Here is a 26,450-nt window from a genome sequence, read left to right as displayed (position 1 = left end):
CTAATTAAATATTTTGTAATGAATGATCCTCAAATGCAAATGTTAGCAATTTACTGTACGCTATGGACATCCCAACCAAGCGCATTTCCATTTTCCTCTCAACATCCATAACAAATTCACTTACAGCAAGGATCACCAGGTAGCAATCAGAGCTTTTGATCAGTTTTTCTTTGAATGTGCCATTCTTCTCCTGTGATCCAGTACTAGACTTGGTGCAAGGCGTAGTCCTCCACACCTACGTGGTTTACTCCTCTGAATAACTCTTCACTCTTAACTCCAAATACAAAGTCTTGCAACCTACTCCTCCTGTTGTAACTTCACCATGTTGAAATGAGAATTATTCTATAATCTCTGATTTAGTTCCTTCCCAGGATCACAAAACTATGGAGCTCCTTATTTCCCTTGAGCTGCCTTTCCTCCAACAATCTGCAGAATTTTCAAACCCATGCTACTTCTGGTTTCTCTTATTTTTCTACTCTTTTCAATATCCTAAACTATCTTACATCTTAACAGTTTAAAAAAAAACCTCCAGTGCACAGTGGAAAAAATTAGTTTGTTGGAAATAAATTTCACAGAGTATTCAAATGTTAGAAATTAAACCACAAGAAGATCCCGGGGGCAAGTCGCTTGCCTGTGTGTCCAGGCCAATATAGTACTTTCTATGAAGGTATTTTAAACTCAATCCTTGCACTAAACCAGATTTTTCTTGTTGTGTTTTCCAAATAGGAACATCCTGATTATTTATTCTGGATCCTTTACATGGTGCAGAAACTGACTGAACTAGATTGTAAAAAAGTGAAAGCAACGGATAAGGTAAACTGAATAATTACTAGTTGGGCCAAGTAAACTGGAAACGCTTGTGTTCACATTCTGTAATGCAACTTTATGCATCCGGAATAAAGCAGTTTGAAAAAAATTCCTTTTATTATTGGGCCTTGGCACACTTGCATACAAACTGCTGAATCTGCTGCAGATTTACAAACATACTGCAGTTTTTCATAGTTTAAGTTTGTTTCTGTAATCACAGTTTACTTTTAATGAAAAGTTTTAATTTAATGGCAGGTTTTGAGGATTAATTTACAACCACTCTAAATCCCAAGGGATGTGCAGAGTGAACATTTTTAAAAACCTCATGGGCCGAATCTTCTTCTGGGCTCGGCAAAACTTGACCTGCACACTTTTGAACTTACAAACTGCACACCTGACCCATGGGACTTCACACACTGTTTATGTTGTCTTTCCACACCGGAGTTGGGGATGCAGTGCAGTTTACCATTCGTACTGAAGTGCATGAGGAGTGTGGGTGTGGAAGCAGGCTGGTGAGAAAGCCCACCTTGGTTCCCCAACACAGTTCCCAACAGTGTTTAAAGGTCCCCTAAAACTCTGTATTCAACCGCTACCCACCCCATGCCAGCTTATGCCCCTTCAGATCATCCATGTCACACCTTGCCATCTCTATGCCTTCATGTATCCTCCATGCCTCAAGAGACCCAGCATGCCACATCTGTGTTCCCATGTAGCCTGCATGCTCCCTCAGATTCTGCATGCCACCCCATACCACCTTTCTCGCTCCCATGTACCCTCTATAGTCACTCACCTAGTTTGCATTATGCAGAGTCCTCAGATTCCATGCAGCACCACTGGAAAATATTTTACATTCCTTGGGAAAATAATGAACCTCTCACTATCTAATGAAAGAGCCTCCATATCATTGATTCTGAGAAAAAAGGATTCTGCCATGTGAAAGAACCTTGTAATATTTGTAATCCTATTGGCTTGTGCCAACAAAACTTGGAATCACATCGAAGGGACAGCAGCCGGGATTCTCCCAGCCTGCTATGCTGCTCAATTAGTGAGACTCTCAACCAGCGTCCGGCCGATTGCGAGTCTCCAAGGCCCTAATTTGTTTTTGGCAAAGTAGCTATTTCCATATGATTAGCGGGCCCAGGACTGTAGTCTCTGGGCCCACGAGTGTCTCCTCAACCCTGCCCTACGCCAGGAGAGGTTCCCACCAACGAGGAACAGGCGTACTCACCCCGCTGATGGGGACAGAGGCCATTGAGGCCTCCCCGGGTGGTCAGGGTGTGCCCCTTGGGCGGTACCAGCCTGGCGGTGCCAGCTTGGCACCCTGTCATTGCCCAAGGGGCACCCTGGAAGCACCCACCAGGCACACTGGCACTGTCCACCAGACACCAAAGGTACTGGATGGGTACTGGACCTCCAGTGTGGGAGCATGTGAGTTTGCAAACTAGGCATTCCCAACCCACAAAAAGACCAGAGGAAAATGTCACAAGGTTGAAAATATGGAGGCAAATCATATTTCCTCCAAAATTCTCAATGTAGCCATTCACGCACTGCAACACGTCTCCACACCCAAATGAAAATTTGGCCCCTTGTCAGCAAAGCTAAGCCATCTTCCAACTCCCCAAAGCTGTTCAAGCTTTAGTTGAACTTAAAATGTCTGAATGTAGTGAGAGAAACATTTATATGATCAGCAGATAGTCTTAATTCTCTGAAAATGATGCAAGAGATAAAGGCTTGTCTCCTCAATGGCAACTGTTTTGTTCTTGTGTTCTGTGGCTTTCATAAATTATTACCTCAGGCCAAAGGGTAGTGAAGATTTATTGGTAGGAGGTGATTGGGAGTCTTACCATATTTACAGCATCTCATGAGGGCATTCTCAATTAAGTTTGTTTGTCATCAATTTGTAAGTGGCTCTCAGTAAAGTTAATACAGTCTATTACACTAAGTACTATACTTAATTTCATTTAATTTAAGTGACTCTTTGTCTTATTCCTGTCTTCACTGTTGTGTACAAATTCTTGCAGGATGCTTTGACTCACTGCCTCCAGACTTCAGCTTCCAACCGTGTTTCTGTAAAATTGTCAGACTCAGCAGCAACTAAATAAGGCAGTTTTATTAAAGGGGCAAGAGGCAAAGAATTAAAACATCTCCAAGAATTTCCACAATGATCTGAAGGCAGTAATACTGTAAATCCAATTCATATCATATATATGTATGGCAAAACCAATTTTGATGCATCAGAAATTGCACATGATTCATTAAGTTTCTGACTAATTCCTGTCTTCCATAGTGTTTAAAATTTTTCCAGGCCATAGAGTCATAGAGGTTTACAGCATGGAAACAGGCCCTTCGGCCCAACTTGTCCATGCCACCCTATTTTTTTAACGACTAAGCTAGTCCCAATTGCTCGCGTTTGGCCATATCCCTCAATAGCCATCTTACCCATGTAACTGTCTAAACGCTTTTTAAAAGACAAGATTGTACCCACCTCTATTACTCCCTCTGGCAGCTTGTTCCAGACGCTCACCACCCTCTGTGTGAAAAAATTGTCCCTCTGGGTCCTTTTGTATCTCTCCCCTCTCACCTTAAACTTATGCCTTCAAGTATTAGACTCCCCTACCTCTGGGAAAAGATATTGACTATCTACCTGATCTATGCCCCTCATTATTTTATAGACCTCAATAAGATCACCCCTCAGCCTCCTACGCTCCAGAGGAAAAAATCCCAGTCTATCCAGCCTCTTCTTATAACTCAAACCATCAAGTCCTGGTAGCATCCTAGTAATCTTTTCTGCACTCTTTCTAGTTTAATAATATCCTTTCTGTAATAGGGTGATCAGAACTGTACATAGTATTCCAAGTGTGGCCTTACCAATGTCTTATACAACTGCAATAAGACGTCCCAACTCCTGTATTCAATATTCTGACCAATGAAACCAAGCATGCCGAATGCCTTCTTCACCACCTTATCCACCTGTGGCTCCACTTTCAAGGAGCTATGAACATGTATGCCTAGATCTCTTTGTTCTATAGTTCTCCCCAACGCCCTACCATTAACTGAGTAAGTTCTGCCCTGGTTCGATCTACCAAAATGCATCACCTTGCATTTATCTAAATTAAACTCCATCTGCCATTCATCAGCCCACTGGCCCAATTGATCAAGATCCCATTACAATCCGAGATAACCTTCTTCACTGTCCACTATGCCACCAATCTCGGTGTCACCTGCAAACTTACTAACCATGCCTTCTAAATTCTCATCCAAATCATTAATATAAATGACAAATAACAGTGGACCCAGCACCGAACCCTGAGGCACACCGCTGGTTACAGGCCTCCAGTTTGAAAAACAACCCTCTACAACCACCCTCTGTCTTCTGTCATCAAGCCAATTTTGTATCCATTTGGCTACCTCACCCTGGATCCCGTGAGATTTAACCTTATGCAACAACCTACCATGTGGTATCTTGTCAAAGGCCTTGCTAAAGTCCATGTAGACAACATCAACTGCACTGCCCTCATCTACCTTCTTGGTTACCCCTTCAAAAAACTCAATCAAATTTGTGACTCACTGCCATTTGGACTCACTGCCTCACATCTTTTTAATAAAACTATCCAGTTCACATTGCTGGGGAATTAGACAGTTTTACTTGAGATAGTGATTCAAAATGTCATGAAAAAGCTTTCATGTACTATGGAAGACTGGGGATGAAATGTAATGCTCCCAGATGTAGGTTATGAGGTAGGGGGCATTTTAGTTGGGTGAGAAGGTGCAGTGTGGGAACCCTGCCAACTTTCCCTCCTCTGCCCAATTTATATCCAGTGCAGGAAGGCTTGTAGATGTGCCCCCCCCCCGAATTGCATCCTAGCTCTTTGTTTGCGCTAAGTGCCATAAGATTGCGACTCGCAGCTAGCTGTTTCCTCACTCATTGGTACCTGGAATTTTTTTGTAAGATTGCGCCCAATATCTGTTCACTTTGAAGGAGTAATTTGTGACATTAAGCAGCCAAAATGGGGCAGCTACAACTGTATCCCATAAAATACTTTCACTTTGTATCTAGCTGGATATCTCTCTAAAAATTCAAATGTATATCAAATAGGTTGCATAGTTCCACATTTCCAGTGAGGGTTTATTTTGCATAAAGCAGCAGCTTTGGTGTGCATTATCTGTTCTATCTTCCTCGGCCAAAGGTGAGTAAGAGTAGGGGTGGTAGGGTGGAGATCACAGAAAGCTGGGGTTGGACGCAAGGGCATTCTCCACATCTGTCACACTGCTGCTGTACTGTATATATACATAAGTCATTGAAGATGGCAGGACATGTTGAGATAGCAGTTAATAATACATATTGTACTTTAGGCTTTATTATTAGAACAAAGAACAAAGAAAATTACAGCACAGGAACAGGCCCTTCTGCCCTCCAAGCCTGCACTGACCATGCTGCCCAACTGAACTAAAACCTCCTACCCTTCCGGGGACCATATCCCTCTATTCCCATCCTATTCATGTATTTGTCAAGACGTCCCTTAAAAGTCACTATCGTATCTGCTTCCACTACCTCTCCCGGCAGTGAGTTCCAGGCACCCACCACCCTCTGTGTAAAAATCGCGCCTCCTACATCTCCTTTAAACAGTGCCCCTCGCATCTTAAACCTATGTCCCCAAGTAATTGACTCTTCTACGCTGGGAAAAAGCTTCTGACTATCCACTCTGTCCATGCCTCTCATAACCTTATAGACTTCTATCAGGTCATCCCTCAACCTCCGTCGTTCCAGTGAGAACAAACCAAGTTTCTCCAACCTCTCCTCATAGCTAATGCCCTCCATGCCAGGCAACATCTTGGTAAATCTTTTCTGTACCCTCTCCAAAGCCTCCAAATCCTTCTGGTAGCGTGGCGACAAGAATTGAACACTATATTCCAAGTGCGGCCTAACTAAGGTTCTATAAAGCTGCAAAATGACTTGCCAATTTTTAAACTCAATGCCCCAGCCGATGAAGGCAAGCATGCCGTATGCCTTCTTGACTACCTTCTCCACCTGCGTTGCCACTTTCAGTGACCTGTGTACCTGTACACCCAGATCCCCTTGCCTATCAATACTCTTAAGGATTCTGCCATTTACTGTATATTTCACATTTGTCCGAATTAAACTCCATCTGCCATTTCTCCGCCCAAGTCTCTTACCGATCTATATCCTCTGTATCCTCTGATGGTCCTCATCGCTATCCGCAAATCCACCAATCTTTGTGTCATCCGCAAACTTACTAAGCAAACCAGTTACATTTTCCTCCAAATCATTTATATATATATTACAAACAGCAAAGATCCCAGCACTGATCCCTGAGGAACACCACTTGTCACAGCCCTCCATTCAGAAACGTACCCTTCTACTGCTACCCTCTGTCTTCTATGAGCGAGCCAGTTCTGTATCCACTTTGCCAGCTCACCTCTGATCCCTTGCGACTTCACCTTCTGCACCAGTCTGCCATGAGGGATCTTGCCAAAGGCCTTACTGAAATCCATGTAGACAACATCCACTGTCCTACCCTAGTCAATCATCTTTGTCACTTCCTCAAAAAACTTGATCAAGTTAGTGAGACACGACCTCCCCTTCACAAAACCATGTTGCCTCTCGCTAATCCAGTTATTTCCAAGTGGGAGTAAATCCTGCCTCAAAGAATCCTCTCCAATAATTTCCCTACCATTAACATAAGGCTCACTGGACTGTAATTACCTGGATTATTTTTGCTACCCTTCTTAAACAAAGGAACAATATTGGCTATTCTCCAATCCTCTGGGACCTCCCCTGTATCCAGTGAGGATACAAAGATTTCTCTCAAGGCCCCAGCAATTTCCTCCCTCACCTCTCTCAGTATTCTGGGGTATATCCCATCAGGTCCTGGGTACATTGAGTACAAGAATAAGGAGGTGTAACATTAGTGTACCTTTAAATGTACTCTACAAGCAAAGTTGTAAGCAAACTTTTTCAGTTTGTTTTTCTCATTGTTGCAGGGCTGTCTGTGAGCGCATTTTTATTGCTGCTTAATGAGGGTTTGTTTATTTTTACTGGGACGTTTATGGCTCTTCATTATTAGGAGAAAAACTGGCTGGCAGGTCAGGTGATAGGAGCTGTTTTTTCATTTTAAGTTTGGAGCTGCAGGTTTGAGTTTTAGTTTAAGGGGCATCAAGCTGAAAATAAATCTCTATTTCTCCCTGGTTTTGGAAATTCTGCGGGTTAGCTAAAAGCAAGGTCTTGCCTTTCTGAAGGAAGAAATTGGCAGTTGGTGGCTTGCCTAGAGTCCCTGGTGTTTTGGGAAGCTATTCTGATTTCAAACTGTTCTGAGTCTATCTATCCAGAGAACTGCAGACTTCATCTAAAGGTCTCATGTCCAGTATCACGTGAGCATTAGTCTTTGCTGTGTTAAACCTGTGAAAAGAGTCTTTTGTCTATGGGATTGGTTTGATTAGAACTCATTAGATATATTTGTTAAGGGTTATACATTATGGTGGTTGTTTTGTTTCTTGTTTGTAATTGATAAAGGTTTTTGCTAATTTTCTTACTATACTTGTTAACTATATTCTTAATTAAACTTTGTTTGATAAAAGCTTCCTAGTGAGTAATTTGAATCATACCTGAAGTGAAACATATCATGCTTATCCTAGCCAAATTCAAGATGCAAAACTTATGACCCAGGCAGGCTCCATAGAACACTTCGGAGTTTCTGACCTGAACCATAAGTGGAGGCCATGTTGAATTTGTATAAGACATTTGCCTGGCACTGCCCAGTGCCCGGTGGGCAGTGCCAAGGGGGTGGGGCCTGAGGGGTGGGACCTACTCGGGGTGGGGTCAGACCAGGGCAGCTGGTCGTTGGGGGGCAGGGGTGGGGTGCTGTGCACTCTGCATTGGCGATCAGTATGGAGAGGGAGGGGGGACCCACTGCCAATATGCATTGGGATTGGTATGAGGAAGGAGGGAGGAACTGCTGTCGCTCTGCATTGGGGTTGGTATGCAGAGGGAGGAGAATGATCGGGGCTGGCCACGGGGGCGATGGTGGTTTGGATGGATGATCATGGGGGAGGTCGGGCAGCCGATTGCGGGGCGCGGATGGCCGATCGCGAGGGGGAGAAATGGGGGGATCGATCGGGTGGGTGGAGGGTCGTGATTGGCCATGGGCCCTTGCAGTAGCTGGGGGGGGAGGCTGCTATGCTTGTGAGGCATATGCTGTTATGCTTTGTGGAGGCCATGGAGGCAGTCTGAGAGTAACAGAGGCTGAGTGACAGGTCTGCTGCTAGAGACCTGCACATGCGCAATGATGCACCCTACTGCTCTCAGCCTGCATTTGGGCTACTTAAGCCCTGCCCTTCCCCCTGCAGGCAAGGAATTGTTTCTGCTGTTTTCTCATACACTGAGTGGATAAGATAGCAGATTTGAACTCGCCCAAAAAAAGGATCTGAAACTCTCCAGTTTTTCCGCCCGTCCTGGACTTAAAATTAATTTGGTAAACTCATCCCCTATGGCTCTATGACCAACAGGCTTTTGGAAACTTTAGACCCGGATTTCACACAGCATCTTTTTATTCTGTTTTCTTAATGTTTTTTTACACCAAAGGTAGACTGAACAGCCTTGCCTTACTGGGGCAGAATTGTACTAATATTTTATACATAAGCAAAGAAGAATAATTCTGACTCTTGTAGTGGCACAGCAATATAATGGATTATGAAAAATGTATTTACATTAGCTCTTGTTCTCCTAGGTTCACGCAATCAATAAATATAATCCTCCGCCTCAAGTGGTAGCTGCCAGCGATCACATGACCCACATTATGTACAGTTTTCAGCAGTGCCAGAGGATCTATGACAGGTGTGTACCATGTCCTTGACTGAAAATGTGTTCTTCACCTGTAGAGGGTGCTTAAACATTGCAAAATATTAAGCCTGAGGACTGGAACTTGAAGTAGTCTAAACTTTTAATGCTTTTGCTCATTGAAATACATCCTCCACTTTCAGTTGGTGCTCCATTTTGTTTTTATGAAGCAGTTTGGATTATTACATTTTGCAATAAATGTAATAAGGCAGGGTCAGGTGGCTTTTGAAACATTCCAAGTCTGATTTGCCTAGTGCAGCACTGTTGAGGATCTTGTGTACTTCCTGACAACAAATGTCGACTATAACGTTTTCAATACCTTCTCCAAGTTTCTCAGTACAAAAGATGTATTTTCCAACATTATACATTCCATCTATGCTGTGGCTGACATCTTTTCAAGGTTGTATATTTTAATTTATTGGAGAATCATTTAAGGAACAGGAAACTTTAGGTTGTTTTTGGAAAGATTAATTTAGATCGCTGTCGACTTTCTTTATCCGTATATATCTTGTGATTAGCCATTTATTAAGTGCCAGAGTCCGGCTATTTCAGAAAGAAAAAGAAAAACATGCACTAATATCTTGCTTTCATGCTATTGGGACATCCTAAGTGCTTTTCAGTTGGTGAAGTTCTTTTTCAAGCGTAGTCTCTGTTTAAATATGAGGAAAGTGTCTGTCAGTTATCACACAGCAAGATCTCACAATGCGGATTGATCAGATAATCGGTTTTTTCTTTGACGATGTTGGCTAAGGGCTAAGAACTGAAGAGGACATATATTCCCGTTCATTATTGCCAAATTAAAGTCAAGGCCCCGAGTTTCTGCCGATTTCCTGGTACACCTCTGCCTTAAGTCCACTTGGAGTGCAGTGGGAGGACTGGGCAGATGCATGTAAATTATATTCAAAAAAAGGGAATATGCCCTCTTTCATTTGCACTCTTAGAGTAGAAGCTGGCGGGGGGGGGGGGGGGGGGGGGGGGGGAGGTGGTTGCGAGGGCGGGTCAGGGCTTTTTTATTAATAGATAAAATTTGTTTGACTATTCCCAACATTTGTATCACTCTGATTGAGTGATGTGCAGCATTAATAGGAACATAGCAACTGGAGGAGGCCATTCAGCTAACCCCTTGCCCTCAGACTGTTTCATTGTTCAGTTAGATCATGGTTGATTTGTTTCTGAACTCTATCTTGGTTCTGTAACCTTTAATACTTTTACTGAAAAATATACTTTAAACTCAGTTTGAAATTTTGAACTGACCATTCTGTAACATATTTCACATGTTTGCTGTCTGAGCAAGAGAGTTTTCTATACATGGAGGTATTAAAAATACTGATTTTTGAGTGATACATATAATTTGAGTGCAAGTAGTCAACAGCTATTTTCTCCTATCTATTCTTGATTCTAAGCATTTCTCTCTCTCTCTCTCTCTCTCTCTCTCGAGAGAGAGAGATCATCCACTGCAGGAAAGGCATATCTATGGAACAGGGCTTTTAGTGCTTTGTCCAAACCACCTTAACTACTGTCTAAAGCTATGCGAAGAGAACAACAGATTTCTTCTTTCTTAATTCCATTGCTTTTTATTCTTCAAAAATTCCCATTCAGGGATGAGTAGTTTAGTTTTCTTTGCAAAATAGCTGTTTCTCCCAGCTGCACACAATTATCAGTGCCTCAAATGCACAGTAAAAATGCATTTTTAACCTCTGACTGATCTGTCAACTGTTATATATTGCCCAAGTGCTTTATGGCTCTTAATTCTAGATTTACTTGGTCCTGAACCATTTCTCAAGTTATTTACTATTTATTTAGAAAATGCAAATCCCTGAAGGCAAGTGATAGCCTTCTCATTTGCTGAGTTTAAGGTGATTGGTGCACCGCTTAGTCTGTAGAGGGGACACTCCTCGGTAATGTGCAGAATTTGTCTTTCCACTAGTGCGTAAAGAGTTTGTACTGAGGTCCCAGCAGTGGAGGTTGGCTGCACTGGGGCCCTGGACTATCCTGAACCTATTTAGCAGGGACAATTCTCGCCGTGGTAGTTCAAAGCCTGCCATTCAACAGATGGGGTTTGTCATAAGGAACTTGTTAGTAATTTCCTGTGTTTCCCATTCCTTGATCCAAAGGATGTCTGCTAGTAGATCTTGCTCAGACAGGATGCCCCAGGTGGGGTTTGGAGTTGTAAGGCAGGCAGCAAGTGGGTTGAACAGGTCACTATGGTGTGGTAAGTGGGGCGCAGCATGAATGGTTTCAACCAGCTTGTGGGTTTTTGACAGTCGGCAGATGTGTGGTAGAGTGATATTTGCAAGCTCAGGAAACTGAACAAGGGTGTTGAAATGAGAGTTCCATTTATGCTGTGCATTGTTGCATTCCATTCAGTGTCAAGATGGGTGAGATACTCTGGCCTCCCTCAGCATTTTTCTCCGCGGCAGAAGGTGGCATGGCATTCTCTGGTCCCGCCGCTGTCAATGGGAATTCCCATTGAAGCTACCCAAGCTGCTTGGAAACCCACGGCAGAGCATGTATCACTGGTGAGACCAGAGAATCCCACCAGGTTGAATGGCCAGAGAATTCCAGCCGATGTGTATGTGTGATGACCTTTGCCAGACAAAGGCACAGTATTCCTCTGCTCTGTAATATGTTAGGACATGTGCTGAGATCTGGAGTGTTGTGGCAGCAGCACCCATGTCGATCCAGCAAGTTTGATTCGGAGATTACTTCTGACTTTGACCTTTTTTGCTGTTCCCAGAAGCTCTAAGTTCTATCAGGAGTCACTCCCAAGTATGCTGGGTTCGGATCATGCTTTAGTCTCTGGCCATCTATGTAGATGTGGGATTGTGGAAATGGAATACACTGGATATGGATTTAGAGGGATTTAACGAGGTGCCATGTGCTGCAGCAGTCCATCAACTTTGCCAAAAAGAATTGTATATCAACATGGATGAGATCTGGGATCTGATTAAGAATGCAGAAGAATGGAGTTTGGGTGGCACAACAGATGTCATCAGCATAGATGAACTTGTGGGACATGGTTATTGGCAGGTCATTTCTATATACCTTGAACATGGTTGAGGATAGCCCTGAGCCCTGTGGTAGTTAGTTGGCCTGTATTTTCCATGCACTTCTCCTCTGTCCAAGGTGGACTGTGAATCTTTATTGCGAACAATGTAATTAATTTTGAACTGTCAATCACTACATGAAACAAGTGTTTCAACAACTGTCCTGATCTAAGTTGGAAGCATTCTTGGTAGTTTTAAGAACAGGCCAATGTGCCACAATGTTTTGTCAAGAGTTTTGAGATCCAGTAGCACTGTGTCTGTCTTCAGGTTCTTTTGGAAGATATTTTCAATGTAGGTAGTGAGTGCCAGAACATCTCTGGTGATGGTCACACAGTCAAGTGCTTTTTATAGGTTTACATAACTTCTTAGTTTCTCCTGAAGTATAACTCCACTACACGGTATTACCTCTGCTGTTTATTCCAAACTTTCTTCACTTCATTCCTTGCATGATCTGCAAACTGAAGGAAAACCTGTCTCGAGTCAATTTTGACTGAAATTTCTGTTGAAACTGAGGTTTACCAAATTGGCTGCAGCTCGTCAAAAGGCCCATTAATGCATCTCAGTGATCAAGTTCCTCTTCTGCTCAGAACCAAAACCACCTTCCTGAATGTATGCTGAGCCTCACACCTCCAATCCAGGTGTGACATGTAGTGATTGACAGTTCAAAATTAATTACATGCAATGCTGATATATCAGCCAGGCTCTAATGTTGAATTACCCTGGCAGAAGTATTAAGGCTCATCCATCAACAAAATACTTCAGAACGCAACGGTGAGTGTGATTGATTCCGCTGTCAGCCGGTGCTTTTGAGAAACTGACATATTTTCTGACGGGCGTGGGTAAGCAGGAACCACAAAGTTGGATGGCTGCTGATCATATTCAGATGGGATTGACTGCATTCGCTATGATGCTAACAGCCAAATCAGTAGACCCTGGCCCGTGGACCTGGCAATGACCTTAGGGACTGGTTGAACAACAACCTTCAAATCAGAAATTATGGCCGCGATTCTCCCATCGCAACCTGCAACTTTTCTGTCGGGTCGCAGTGGGAGATACACGTCACCGGCCTTGAACAGGGATTTGCTCATGCACCGGGAAAGCATGCGCATCTCTCAGTCGCCGGTCAAACCACGCTGGAAACCGGCGGGAAGGCAGGTAAATCATTTGAATTTTTTAAAAAGATGTTTTAAATATGTTTATTAGTTCATTATCGGGACCTTTCAGGTCCCGATCGAATCTCCCACCCCACCAAGAGTACTTCATTCTGGCAGTGTTTAGAGTAGCTCTCCACATTCGGGGAACTAGCGGGAGACCCGCCGGAATGAAGAGGAGGGGGCAATCGGGTCCCCCAGGGAGTTGGGCAGTGGGGGGTGGTGCCCCCTGGGCATGGGCACCTTGGCAGTGCCAGCCTGTGCCCCTGGCACTGCCCAAGGGGCAAAGTGCCCATGCCCAGGGGGCACCTTTGCACTGCCCACCGGGCATCGGGCAGTGCCAAGGGGGCGGGACCTACTGTGGGCGGGCTTAGGGGTGATTGGTGGGGGTGGGGCTCCCGCTGCCACTCTGCACACAGGATCGGTCTGGGCTGGGGGGTTGGTTGGGGGGGTGGGGGGGAGCCTGCCTCCCGGGGGGGTCTGACCCGGGGGCGGTGGGGTCTGCTGGGATGAGGGGGGTGGAGATCGCCACTCCTGGGGGGGGGGGGGGGGGGGGGGATGGGCTGTGTATTGGGGCGCTCCGGGATGAGGGGGGGTCAGGGCTGGCCCAGGAATTGTTGTCGGGGCCGCGATCGGGCCGTGGGAGGGGCTGGAGGCGCAGCACTGTGGGGGTCCTGGGCTGGCCAGTGATCGGGCTGGCCAGCAAACGGGAGGTTGACAGATCGGGACCACTGCGCATGCGCAGAGCTCCAGAACTGTCAGACTCCGATGTGAATAGGCCCCGCCCCCCTGGGTTTTTAATGAGATTCACGACTGGGACCTCTGTACTGTACAGAGTGCGGGAAATTCAGGTGATAAGCTGAACTGACAAAACAGTCGGGATCTACAACAGTTTTCCCGCCATTTCAGCACTTTTGGGAGAATCGCCCCATATGTTTCAACAACCAATTGCTGAGCCATTGCCATTTTGCTACAGGAAACCTACAGTGAACAGCACCATAGGACTGGCATTGTCAACAAACAGGAAGCAATTTTACCAACACACACAAAAACATTTTTGGCTCCATCACTTTCCAGTCTAACACTTATTCTTCTAATCCATAACAAACCAATGCGCTGTCCACAGTGGTATGAAATAGTTGTCTGATCCATTGATCAGCTTCACAAGCAACTTAATCATCTTTCCTATTAACTAACAGCAGAAATGTGGCAATGTTGCCTAATATCACTGCATTGCAACATTTGCCCAAGTACAAGAGCCCTTGATGGTGGGCCAGCAGGTCCTTCCTTGCTCCTCATGTGGAGCCATGCTCCTCCACACTGTGCTCTGTGACTTGCCTGCTGTTTAGCTCAGTAACTGCAGCCTATGCTTGGCTTACTGATCTTGGTGAGAGGGTGCTCGCCCTGCAGCTTCAGATCGACAGTGATAGAAGAGTGACTAATGTAGAAATGCTGTCCCCAAGTGACGTCTTCAAACAGAGCTTACATTACAAGTTGCTTACCGGTTAAGGGACTGCATCTCTTTAATTTTCCTAGTAGCGTTAAATTACCTAATTTTGATATGGACCGAGGCTTACCATGAGTATGTAATTGGAGCTGAATCTGGGAATTCCCAGAAAATTAGCTTTGCTTGAAACCAGTCAGCCTGGTACACTCAGCATAGATGTTTCACCGATTTCTCTGCTCCCAGAGAGTCTTTACTTTATGAGATACTCAAGACAATAGCTGTATCAGACAATAAAATAAATGAGACAGCACAGGGGTCTGAATTGTGCTGAAACATTCATTAAAAAAAATCAAAACTTATTTACATCAATCAATACTTCTTTCAAAATCTGACTATAGCTGGCATCTAAAAGGTTTCTGTGCATTTCCCAGGCTAAACGTGATATCGAATAGCTTAGTTTTTTATTTCCCTGCACCTCTTGGGACTCATCAGTTTCCTTGTCCTATTAGAAACTGAGTTGAGATTGTCAAAGCTTAGGAACTTCACCACCATGAACAAGAGAATGAAATTTCATCCACTCAGTCAGGATTTATATTCCAGAAATAAAAGGATAGTGTTCCTGAAGTACTTAATCATCCAATTTCCAGTAGAAAATATGGTTTGAAATGATTCTGAAGCTGTCTGATTAAATCCATCACACTGAGCACAGGGAAGAGTACTGTAGAAGCAGGATGGACTTTAAGGGAGGGGATGGATTACCTGCCAACACCCATAACCACCGAAAAGTCTGTTGGCAGTGTGCCGACTAGAAACCCTGCCATCTCAAAGCATTGATACACTGGGGGCAGCCTTATTTGTTTCAGAATGGGACTTGTGCCCCCATCTGAGAGGAAGTCCCAAACTAGAGAGTTAATTTGAATGGCAATCCCAACAGTGCCAGGATTGATTAGTCGCCACTGCTGGTATTACATACAGGTAGTTTCTGGAGAAGAAGTGTTGTGGATGCTGGACTTCAGGAAAATTTGGGGATTTTGTAAGGGCCTGTCTGGCAGATCCCAACGAGAGGGGGAGGTGAGTCGTGTTTTGGAGGTCGAGGTGGGAGGTTCAAATGGTGGGGCTATAGGATCTTGTGAAGGTGGGGGGGGGGGGGGGGGGGGGGGGAATTGTCTCTGATGGGCACAGGGCATCCCCCAAAAGTGGTAATCACCCCTTTCCTGCCAGCAGCCCATGCATTGAAGGCTGCTGGGCTGCTCATTGTGCCTTTTCCTTCCCTAACATGGAAAATAGTGGTGGAGGCAGAATTGAGGCCCTTAAGTATCCATTAATTATGTTTGTCTGAAAAGAAAGTAGGAAGTAGCATTTATATGGCATCTTTCAGGATGTCCCAAAGTGCTTTACCATCACTTAAGAACTTTTAAAGAATAGCCACTGTATAATGTAGGAAATGTCGTAACCATTTTACACACAGCAAGATCCTACAAATAGCAAGGAGATAAAGACCAGATAATCTATTTAATTGGAAGATAAATATTGTCCAGGACAAGGGAGAATTTCCTTTGCTTTTCTTCAAAATGATGCCATGGGACCTTTTACACTCACCACAGACGCCTCAATTTAATCTTTCATCTGGAAGACATTATATACATTAAAATGTTCCTAAATGCTCGGTTCTCTCACATTCCCGTTACTTCACTTGTGTCAAAAGTTCTGACAGGAGCTTTTTAAGAACCTGTAACTTGTTTTTCTCTGCAGCACCTTGCCTAATTTTGATATCCCATATCCCATGCTGGTTCTCGTGGGACCCCAGGCTTGTGGAAAGCGGGAGCTTGCTCACATGCTTTGCCAAGAATTCAGTGACTATTTTGGATACTGGTAAGTACAGACAAATAGTGATGGTTATTCATCAGTACCTTGTGAAATAGTAAGTAAATGACTTGTAAAAACAAATAAAAATGTTATCAATGGAACAATATCCTTCCATTTCATTGGTGTTCTATATTAATCAAAGCAATATCTTTACAATGCTCAATGGGTAGAAGGTGAATGGCTCTGAATATGGTACACATTAAGACTGAACAGCATTTGAAAATGTAAAATGTAATTGAGTGTGGAGGAGATCTCCCACACCCTGACTAATCAACCCTCAGAGTACTCCAACCCCCCAACCATGGGAATCCCCCCATTCTCCCCCAGCTGCATATGACTCTCCTGCCTCTCTCCCTCCAACCTGCAGGCGTGGCTCTAAATCCTTCCCACCATCTGACCAGACCCTCACACTGACTTGCCTCCCAGATCGGTACCAGCTCATAGCACAATGAATTAAGGGGGAAGCTAGATAAACATGAGGGAAAATAGAATAGAATGTTCTGCTGATCAGATTGGGTGAAGAGTGCTGCATGGAGGCTTGTGTGGTGAATGGTACAGTTGGGCCAAAAGGACTGTTTCTGTGCCGTGGGATTTTTGCACTCCAGTATGAATTGTGAATGGAGTCGCAGCTAAATTGGTCATCTCATTTAGTTGGTAGGCAATAATGATATCTTAAACAATGCTAAAATGTGTCATGCAAATAAAAAGTGAACCAACTAGTGTATGAATTGCAGGTCTAAGTTATACACTATTATTTTCGATTGGAGAAGATTATTGAGAATCTAAACTGCCCATTTAGATACCCCCTTTTCTGGAGATATCTCATGGGGTTTAGAGCCAGGCTAGGAATAATTTCATAGGGGGGCTGAGTAAACCCATTTGTGAACGGTGTTAACTTTTATCTTTGATGCATTTATATGTAGTGTTCTATTTCTACTATAAATATAATGGCAAGATCTAAGTTACTTCATTATTACATTGATACCATTACAGTCTATTGTAAATACAAATCTTGTTGCATATGAAATGAATATCACCTCTCTGCAGAAAATAAAGATTTGATTTGAGTTGATTTGATTTATTATTGTCACATGTATTAACATACAATGAACAGTATTGTTTCTTGCGCGCTATACAGACAAAGCATACCGTTCATCGAGAAGGAAACGTGAGAGTGCAGAATGTAGTGTTACAGTCATAGCTAGGGTGTAGAGAAAGATCAACTTAATGCAAGGTAAGTCCATTCGAAAGTCTGATGGCAGCAGGGAAGAAACTGTTCTTGAGTCAGTTGGTACGTGACCTCAGACTTTTGTATCTTTTTCCCAACGGAAGGAGGTGACAGAGAGAATGTCCGGGGTGCGTGGGGTCCTTAATTATGCTAGCTGCTTTGCCGAGGCAGCGGGAAGTGTAGCAGAGTCAATGGATGGGAGGCTGGTTTAGAGAATAGCGATTAAAGCTCACAATTATAAGCAAGTACAGCTCCAATAACCAAATATGCTAATAGTTCTTGTGCACTTTTTGACACTGTTGTGGGGAAATTTGAAGGTGGCCAATTGTGTCTTAAACTATGACGATTCAAAACTCGCAAGGCAAATATCTCTGTGCAAAAACGCAACAAAATTTATTTAACATAAAACAATACAATACAAACATACAGCTGACTGGAGACTTCCAAAGGGTTAAACAGCTCTATGGATAGAGCTCCAAAAGATCTGAACTACAGAGTCAAATACAGATCAATTATACTTTTTTCTAAACAATAATTCCGTCTTTCATGAGCTTAAAATCAATTTCATTTAATAGGCATACAGCAATACAAACCTCTGTCAAGTACCTCAGCCAACCATATGATACTTAATAGCATAGTGATATCTTATTCATCCAACTAAGTCCGGACATAGTCTCCCTTCTTGGCACTAACTACATCCCTGCTGCCTAGTAACGGCAGACGCAACTGCAAGGTCAAAATGAACATTTCCACCGGCTCACTGCCAAGTTGAATAGACATGTGTTCCTGTGTCCAGAGGCATATCTATCCTTGTGTCTGGGCAGTGAATGCATCTATTCATAAATGTTGCATGATACGTACCCTCATAGGAATTCACCCGATAAGACTTGCTGACTAACTGGTTCCCAGACCTTTGGCTTTAAACAATTGACTTTTATCACCATGCCTTTCGGAACCCTGCTTGACTGAAGTGTACAATACATTAAAATACATTTGAAATATCAGCATATGTGTTTTAAAATCATAACTACTTGTTTTGATTCACCTACTGTTTGTGTTAGCTGGTCTAAGAATCATTGAACTCCTTACTAATTTCTTGTCCTCTTAAAGGCTGCATTCTGCTTATAAATTTTATTAGCTGATTAGGAATCCCCTTTTAACGAATTCAAGCAGGGCAGAGAAGGACAGAGTAACACAGAGCAAGAGACCCTTTTTGCCCCCACTCCTTTTCAAAGTTAATTTTTATTTTAACATTCTCTGTCCTAGTGTGTGGATAAGAGGAATTCAGACAATGACTATGATAAATTATCAAGGTAAACTTCTTTTGGTGCATGAACTGAGTCAGTTCTGGGTCAATGTAAAGTGATAAATTACACAACTGGAAAAAATTACACTTGTGGCACACCCACACATGTCAACTATATTTAAAAAAATCTCATTTTGCTGAACAAAAAGACCTCATATTGCATGGACAGTTGATCTGTGTCGATTGAATACTCTGCAAAGTTTATTTCTGAAGGTTATGTTGTTTACCTGCTTCTTCTGAGTTTGTCATGTTCAAATCCTCATATTCCCTCCCTCCTTCCTTTCATTCTCCCTATCTCTCTCCCTCTTTCTCTCCCCCTCTTCTCTTTTTTCTCTCTTCCCTCCCAACTCCCCAAATGGTACTAGTAAAAGAGACCAAAAGCCACCAGCCTACTGTTAAAATCCTAACTGGTTCACTAATTCTTTTCTTGAAGGAAACCTGCTGGCTTTACCAGGCCTGGCCTAGATATCACTCCAATTCCACACTAATGCGATTGACTCTTAACTGTCCTCAATGGCCACTCTGCACAGACTACAGAGAAACTCTGGTTGGATATTATGTGTCTTTCTAGCAAGCCACTAAGCTGCAAGAAAATTGCTACTGAGGGCATTTACCGAGGTTGTTTGCCACCACTGCTCAGAGCAATTAGTGATAGGCAACAATTGCTGGTTTTGCCAGCTATATCTCTCCACCAAAGAAGAACTAAGAACTAAAAACAATTGATAAGTTGTTCATTCTGAGCTGCTTCTTATCATGCCTCGAACCTTGGGTTAGATACTTGGGTTAGATACTTTGGCTTTGGAAGGTATCCTCAGCCTTTCAATCATTAAATATTTCCTGCACAGGGAACTGGAAAATACAAGGGAGAAAATGAATAAATAACAACATGTTATAACTTTTCCCACACAACAAAAACCTATAAATATTCTGTAATGTAATGTATGCATCTTGAATATCTCACAGTGGAGAAGATGGATTAATCTTGCAGTGCCACATTATTGGAAAGTACAATAGTGGTTAACAATCCAGAAGTCAAAGATAGAAAGTATTAAATGTTTTATGAATTATTTACTATAAAATGAATAGAAGAAATACATTTGCAGCACCACAATAGTCGAAAAAGAAAACATATATATTCTAAGAAGCAAGAAAACAAACCAAAATGTATCAAATATGTGGTATTAGGGTCTGGTACATAAAGAAAGGATTAACGTGGGACTGAGTACAGTACCACCTACACAGCGATGTAAGAGAACACATGACTCGTATCTAGAGGGTTAGTGTAATGTTGGACAGAGCTGTGTAAAGAAGCAAGCATGGAGGCGGCTCCTAGCTTAGACCTTTACTGTACTTATGTATATAGTTTCTAGTAATTAATACATACTTTTGAACTATCTGAGACAATGAATACCTTAATGAGACCTGTCAAACTATGCCCAATACCATACTACACGATGGCAGCAAAAGGAACAACTGAAAACCACGCAGAGACTGCAGGAAAAAAATTGAAATCCTGACCTGAAGAAAAGCTCAGACAATGAAGGCACAAAAAGCGATTGCCAGAAAATAGTTCCATAGAAAGGCTTTGAAGCTGAAGGCAGAAATTAAAGTCCTCCCTGCAGCAGAAGCTTTTGTTGAATCTAAGGAAGCTCAGGATGCAGAGTCAGCAGACCTAGCAGGAGTGAGCTAAATATTTAAAATTCCTGTCCTGAGAAAAGTTAATACCGCAGTGGTCAGAAATCGCTGTTTAAACCACAGTCCAAGAAACCTAATTACTGAGTTAATGCCTGAACACGTGGCAGCTGAACTCACTCTAAACAAAGAAAATAAAATTAAACATTAATCGCGACTTGAGTAGGCAGCTTTCAAAATGCAGCAATAGCTGGGATTCGATGCTTCCAAGAACATAGAGCATTGTACCAAAGCGGGGTAGACTCTAACCAGTTGAACCAGGCAGCCATTGCTGAAAAGATTTAAAGGCTGAGATTGCGAATGCCATTACTGCAGGAGTCAGACAAACTGGCAAAAGTGGGGAAACCCTTTTGTGCAGAGGTGTACCGTGATTGGATTTTTGGAAATCTCTTAAAGCCGAACCTGCAATTTAAACATTTTAACCATGGATGATAAATCCACTCTTCCAGATCAACTTATCCAAAGTCCAGATCAATCACAAAATTTGGGACTCTGGAGAAAGAGATTCCTTAAATACATGATTCCTTCAAGTCTGGATAAAAACAGAAGCTGAACAAGTAAAAACACTGCTTTATTCAATAGGCCCAATAGCCAATGATATAATAGCTGGACGAGGAATCAACAAATTATCTGCAAAATTTGATGAAGTTTTAAAATCATTCAACACTTGTTTTGATCTCAGAAGTAACAAAATCCTTGAAAGGACCGGACTTAATAAATATGTCCAGCAGCCAGGAGAACCTGTTGAATCCTTTATTATTGAGCTGCACAGAATGACTGAAGGTTGTGATTACAGCGAGCTGAAATCTGAACTAATCAGGGACAGAATAGTTATAGGAGTGGCGCATTCTCAAATATGCTTCCATCGGAAGAAGATTAATCCTTGAGAAAGCTATCCAGATTGTCAGGCAATCTGAAAGCCATTTGCAGCACAGATTCATATTAAGGGGAGAAAGCAAATCATGGCGCAAATAAACCACACTGTCCAGTTAGCGAAACAGCACAGAAACAGACGCTGCAGACCAAGGGAAGCAATACTCTAACTGACCAGTAGAACAACCATTCCAGCACTGGAGCAAAGCCCCTCTCTTGGCATGATCAATGTCCAGCAATTTTAACCCAATGTTTTTGATATAACCAAATAGGACACTTCGGGAAGCTAAGCAAAGGCAAAACATCAAAATGCATGGAAAATTCATGAGGTCAAGACAGCATATGAAGAGGAAACACAACCATGCCACTTAGTCAGGTCAAAGATCCTGGATTTGGAGTCTGGAATGTGGACATCTTGGTAAATGATCATCTCACAAACTTTAAAGTGGACACAGAAGACAGTGTTATGGTCCTATTGGACAAAGAACTGTGACTAATAGACAAAATAAAAGCAAATTACTCTGATGCTGGAATCTGGACTTGAAACATTAGCTCTTTTCTCTGCTTATAGATGCTGCCAGACCTGCTGAGATTTTCCAACATTTTCTCTTTTTGTTTGTGACTAATAGACCTTTGTCTATGAACAACAGACACCACTTTCTGGGCCTGGAGGATCTGACTCCCGGCCATAGGCGTGATTCTGAAACCATTAAGGTATGGCAGCAAACAAATTTTTGAGCTGATTTATGTAACCAGTCTCTTTCTCTGTTGAGCAGAGATGGCTGTGTGGCCTCAATCGCCTCAAAACAGCAGAGGATGTCAAGGCAACCACTATGGTCAGAACTGCAAGCTCCAACAAGAGTCTTGACTGGGACTTCAGTGCTATGGATTGTCTTCTCTCTTTGCAGAGTATGTTTGTCCACTTTTGTTACAGGATTTGGCGGCACGGTAGCACAGTGGTTAGCACTGCTGCTTCACAGCTCCAGGGACCTGGGTTCAATTCCCGGCTTGGGTCACTGTCTGTGTGGAGTTTGCACATTCTCCTCGTGTCTGCGTGGGTTTCCTCCGGGTGCTCCGGTTTCCTCCCACAGTCCAAAGATGTGCGGGTTAGGTTGATTGGCCATGCTACAAATTGCCCCTTAGTGTCCTGGGATGCGTAGATTAGAGGGATTAGTGGGTAAAATATGTAGGGATATGGGGGTAGGGCCTGGGTGGGATTGTGGTCGGTGCAGACTCGATGGGCCGAATGGCCTCTTTCTGTACTGTAGGGTTTCTATGATTGATTTGTACAGGTGCCAGAAGCCCCTCGTTGGTCAGACCAGCCAACCACTCAGATGGCTAGCACAACCCCTCTAGTAAATGATAGTAAAAAAAAAGGCACCAGCAATGCAAAGAGTATCAATCTCCTGCTCCAATGCCATTTGGAGAGATAAACCATAACACCACAGAGCAGAGGCTACAATCTCCAACCAGCAAGACAGTGCCACAAACAATGATGGAAGCGAGTAGCAGCCATCTAATGGTGACAACACATCAGACTTCCACATGCAAAGATGTGCTTACTACTAAGTTGCACCCTCACAACAGGAAGAGCCATCTTTCATCCCAGCATGCATCTCAGCAACCGGAATACGAAAGAAGAGAAAAAAAACAGTATGGAGACAAGCCCAGAATTTATCTGTTCCATGAAGAATATGATAAACCAATCGCCATCTATCACCTATATTTGGGGAATTAACAAAGAGCGATTCAACGCCAAAGAACAGAAAAATAGGATGAAAAGTCACCCAAATACCTGAACAACCGTTGATTCAACAAAGTTTACCTGTATAGTAAATGCAATTGTATGTCGGAATGGACATGTGCCCGGACGCGCACACCCCTTAAAGGGGTTAGCTACTATACATAGAAATATTACATATATAATACCATATCCTGCAGCGACAGTGTCTACCACTCCTCTGACAGTATTAAGGACAAGATATGGTAGGGTTCTAAGATCACCAGACCACCTGAACCTATGAATTCAGAGATTTAGTTGTGGGGACATAGGGTAGTTGTAATGATGTAAGACATGGGATAAACTGGTATAATTTGTAAATACGTTGGATAAAGACCTGGGGGGAGGTGTAATATAAGGGTCTGGCACATAAAGGGTTAATGTGGGATTGAATGCAGTATTGTCCACACATTGATGTAAGAGAGAACGTGACCCTCGCCTAGGGGTCAGCATAGTATTGGACAGAGCTGTGTGAAGAAGCAAGTATGATGGAAGCTCCTAGCTTAGACCTTTATTGTACCAATGTATATAGTTTCTTGCAGTTAATAAATATTTACTCTTGAACTAAGGCTGAGAATACCTTAATCAGATCTACCAAACTACACCCAACAGATGTGCCCATATTGATCAGCGTATACTGAAAGCCCACTGTTGCCTTACAGAGTTTATACCCAAGAAAATTCAGACACAGGAAGTCATCTAAACTATTGAAAATCCGGGGGTGAACTTGTGACTATATCAAAGATTATGATGTTGAACAGATGGTTGTGCAAGTGCATTAAGAGGATTTGTAACGTATTTTGTGTGGTTGAAATGAAACATGGGGCCAACAGAAAAGGAAAGCACTGAAATTAATTAAAACAGTCAGCGGGGTGTAGTGGCATGATCGATATAGCAGGGGACTTCTTTTCTTTATCATTGTGCTGCTAATTTTTGTCAGTACCAATGTTTCATGATGCACTGTGACAGAGTCAGTTTATATCTGACTTTGCTTCCTTGGTGGTAATCCCATTTTCTGGTTCGTTTAATATCTGTGGTTAATTGTTTAGTTTCTTTGCACCTTATTATCCGTCTTTATTGGAAACATGTTTTATTTGGTCCTGAGCCACTGGCAGCAGGGAACCCACTCTGCTTTGTCACTGCTGCTAAGGATTACACGAAAGTAAAAGATTACCTCCAAACTGACGAGGCACTTCCTCCCCGAGAGAGTGAGAAGAATTGAAGTCAGAGTCCTGAACTTCTGGATTCTCAATTTCTCCTTCTCGTTGCAAATTTCAGAGCACTATTACTTCGTGTTTGCTGGAAGGGCACCTTCTCAGCGAGTCTGTTAAAGTGATTCCGGGCCGTTCTGCTGTCTCTCTTAGCTGCAAATCCCTGTATCTTTAGCGTTAGTTGAGATTCGGGTTTTGTTGTATGGGAATAATGGCCAAGATTTCACCTTTTGTCTCTGCATGGTAAGGTGCAGCAAGAACATAGGAACACATGTAGACCATTTAGTGCCCGAACCTGTTCTGTTACTCAGGCAAATCATGATTGACCTGTAACCTAAATCCACATACTCATCTTTGCACTATATTCCTTAATGCTTTTGAGTTAGCAAAAATAAGACTTAAAGCAGATTTAAAATAACAATTGGACCAACATCAACTGCCATTTTTAGAGCAGAGTTCCAACCTCCTACCATGCTTTATTCATTTCACAGGACGTGAGCATCACTGGCTGGGCCAGCATTTATTGCCCATCCCTAGCTACCCTCCATTCCAGAGAGCATTTGAGAATCAACCACATTGCTGTGGCTCTGGAGTCACATGTAGGCCAAACCAGGTAAGGATGACAGATTTCCTTCCCTAAAGGGCATTAGTGAACCAGATGGGTTTTTTACGACAATCAACAATAGTTTCATGGTCATAATTAGACTTTTAATTCCAGATTTTTATTGAACTCAAATCTCACCATCTACCGAGGTGGGATTTGAAACTGGGTCCCTGGATCTTGTTCTGGGACTCTGGATTATGAGTCCAGTGACAATACTACTACGCTACTCCTTTACATGCAGAACTGCTCCTGAACTTCACTCCTGAAAGGCCTGGCTCTCATTTTTAGTAAGAAGTTTCACAACACCAGGTTAAAGTCCAACAGGTTTATTTGGTAGCAAATTTGGTAGCAAATTTGCTACCAAATAAACCTGTTGGACTTTAACCTGGTGTTGTGAGACTTCTTACTGTGCTTACCCCAGTCCAACGCCGGCATCTCCACATCATGACTCTCATTTTTAGGCCATCTTAAATTCCCTAACCAGGAGAAAGTTTCCCTCCATGTACCCTGTTGTCTCCTTAATATTTTGACAGATCTATCAAATCAAACTTTAAACATACGAAGATAAAAGTAAAATACCACAGACGCTGGAATCTGAAACAAAAACAAAAAATGCTGGAAAATCTCAGCAGGTGTGAGAGAATCTGTGGGGTGAGAATAGAACCATCTAGACTCGAAACGTTGGTTCTATTCTCTCCCCACAGATGCTGTCAGACCTGCTGAGATTTTCCAGCATTTTCTGTTTTTAATTTAAACATACAAATTCCAGTGAATACAACCGTAGCTGAGGTAATCTTGCTATGCAATTTAACCCTTGGAGTCCAGGTACCATTTTAGTAAATCTATGCTCCGTTTCTTCAAAGGTCACTATCCTTCCGAAGTCGTGGCGCCTAGAGCTGAACACTATGCCTCAGGTGTGGTGTAACCAGGGCTTTGCATAGCTGCAGCATGACTTGTATTTTTATCCTCGAGATATAAAGGTCAGCATTTCATAGCCTTTTAGTTAATTTTCTGTACCGCTCCATGACATTTTAGTCATCTGTGTACTTGGACCTCTAAGTGTCTTTGGATGGCCACTGCTTTTAGCTTTTCACCACATAGAAAGTATTCTGACCTATCCTTTTCAGTTCCTAAGCAGATTACCCCACATTTGCCTTTATTGCAATTCATTTGCCAAGATTCTGCCCATTCACTTGCTATATATTATTATCAGATTTAAGCAATTCAGGGTTTCAGTTTAATAATTTATAGTGTGCTGCATGTTACTCTATGTTTTACCCATTTGTCAGTTGCTTCCAATTAAACAATTTTGTTTGAACCTCATCCGACCAACCAGTTTTCTTTCCGGACGGGTAAGGTGCTTGTGGTTCCAGTGTCATTCAGCCATTTGTGCAATTTCCTGTAACATGGCTTTTTAGTGTGATCAGGATCACTCAGAATTCCACTATTAACTCTTTAGATTTTCCCAGCATGCAGACGAGTGGTTCAGGGAGTTGCTTTCCAATGATGGCGTTTTGTGCCCTGTGATTTATGCCCAGATGAAGAATTAGAAATTTGATCACATTTTAATTTGGTGTATGTGA

At 42.8% G+C, this 26,450-nt stretch overlaps 1 protein-coding gene across 1 annotated transcript in view; it reads left to right on the top strand.

The window, feature by feature from the left end:
* lrguk (leucine-rich repeats and guanylate kinase domain containing) overlaps positions 1-26,450 on the top strand; it is a 158,735-nt gene that overhangs the window by 28,643 nt on the left and 103,642 nt on the right. The window contains exons 9-11 of the mRNA XM_078235820.1: positions 727-813; positions 8,553-8,659; positions 16,060-16,179. Coding sequence (XP_078091946.1) covers positions 727-813; positions 8,553-8,659; positions 16,060-16,179 — 314 coding nt within the window. The remainder of the gene's footprint in view (positions 1-726; positions 814-8,552; positions 8,660-16,059; positions 16,180-26,450) is intronic.

This window comes from Mustelus asterias, chromosome 19 (genome assembly GCF_964213995.1).
Source record: "Mustelus asterias chromosome 19, sMusAst1.hap1.1, whole genome shotgun sequence".
Lineage (NCBI taxonomy): Eukaryota > Metazoa > Chordata > Chondrichthyes > Carcharhiniformes > Triakidae > Mustelus > Mustelus asterias.
This window is presented reverse-complemented; position numbering and strand designations above follow the sequence as displayed.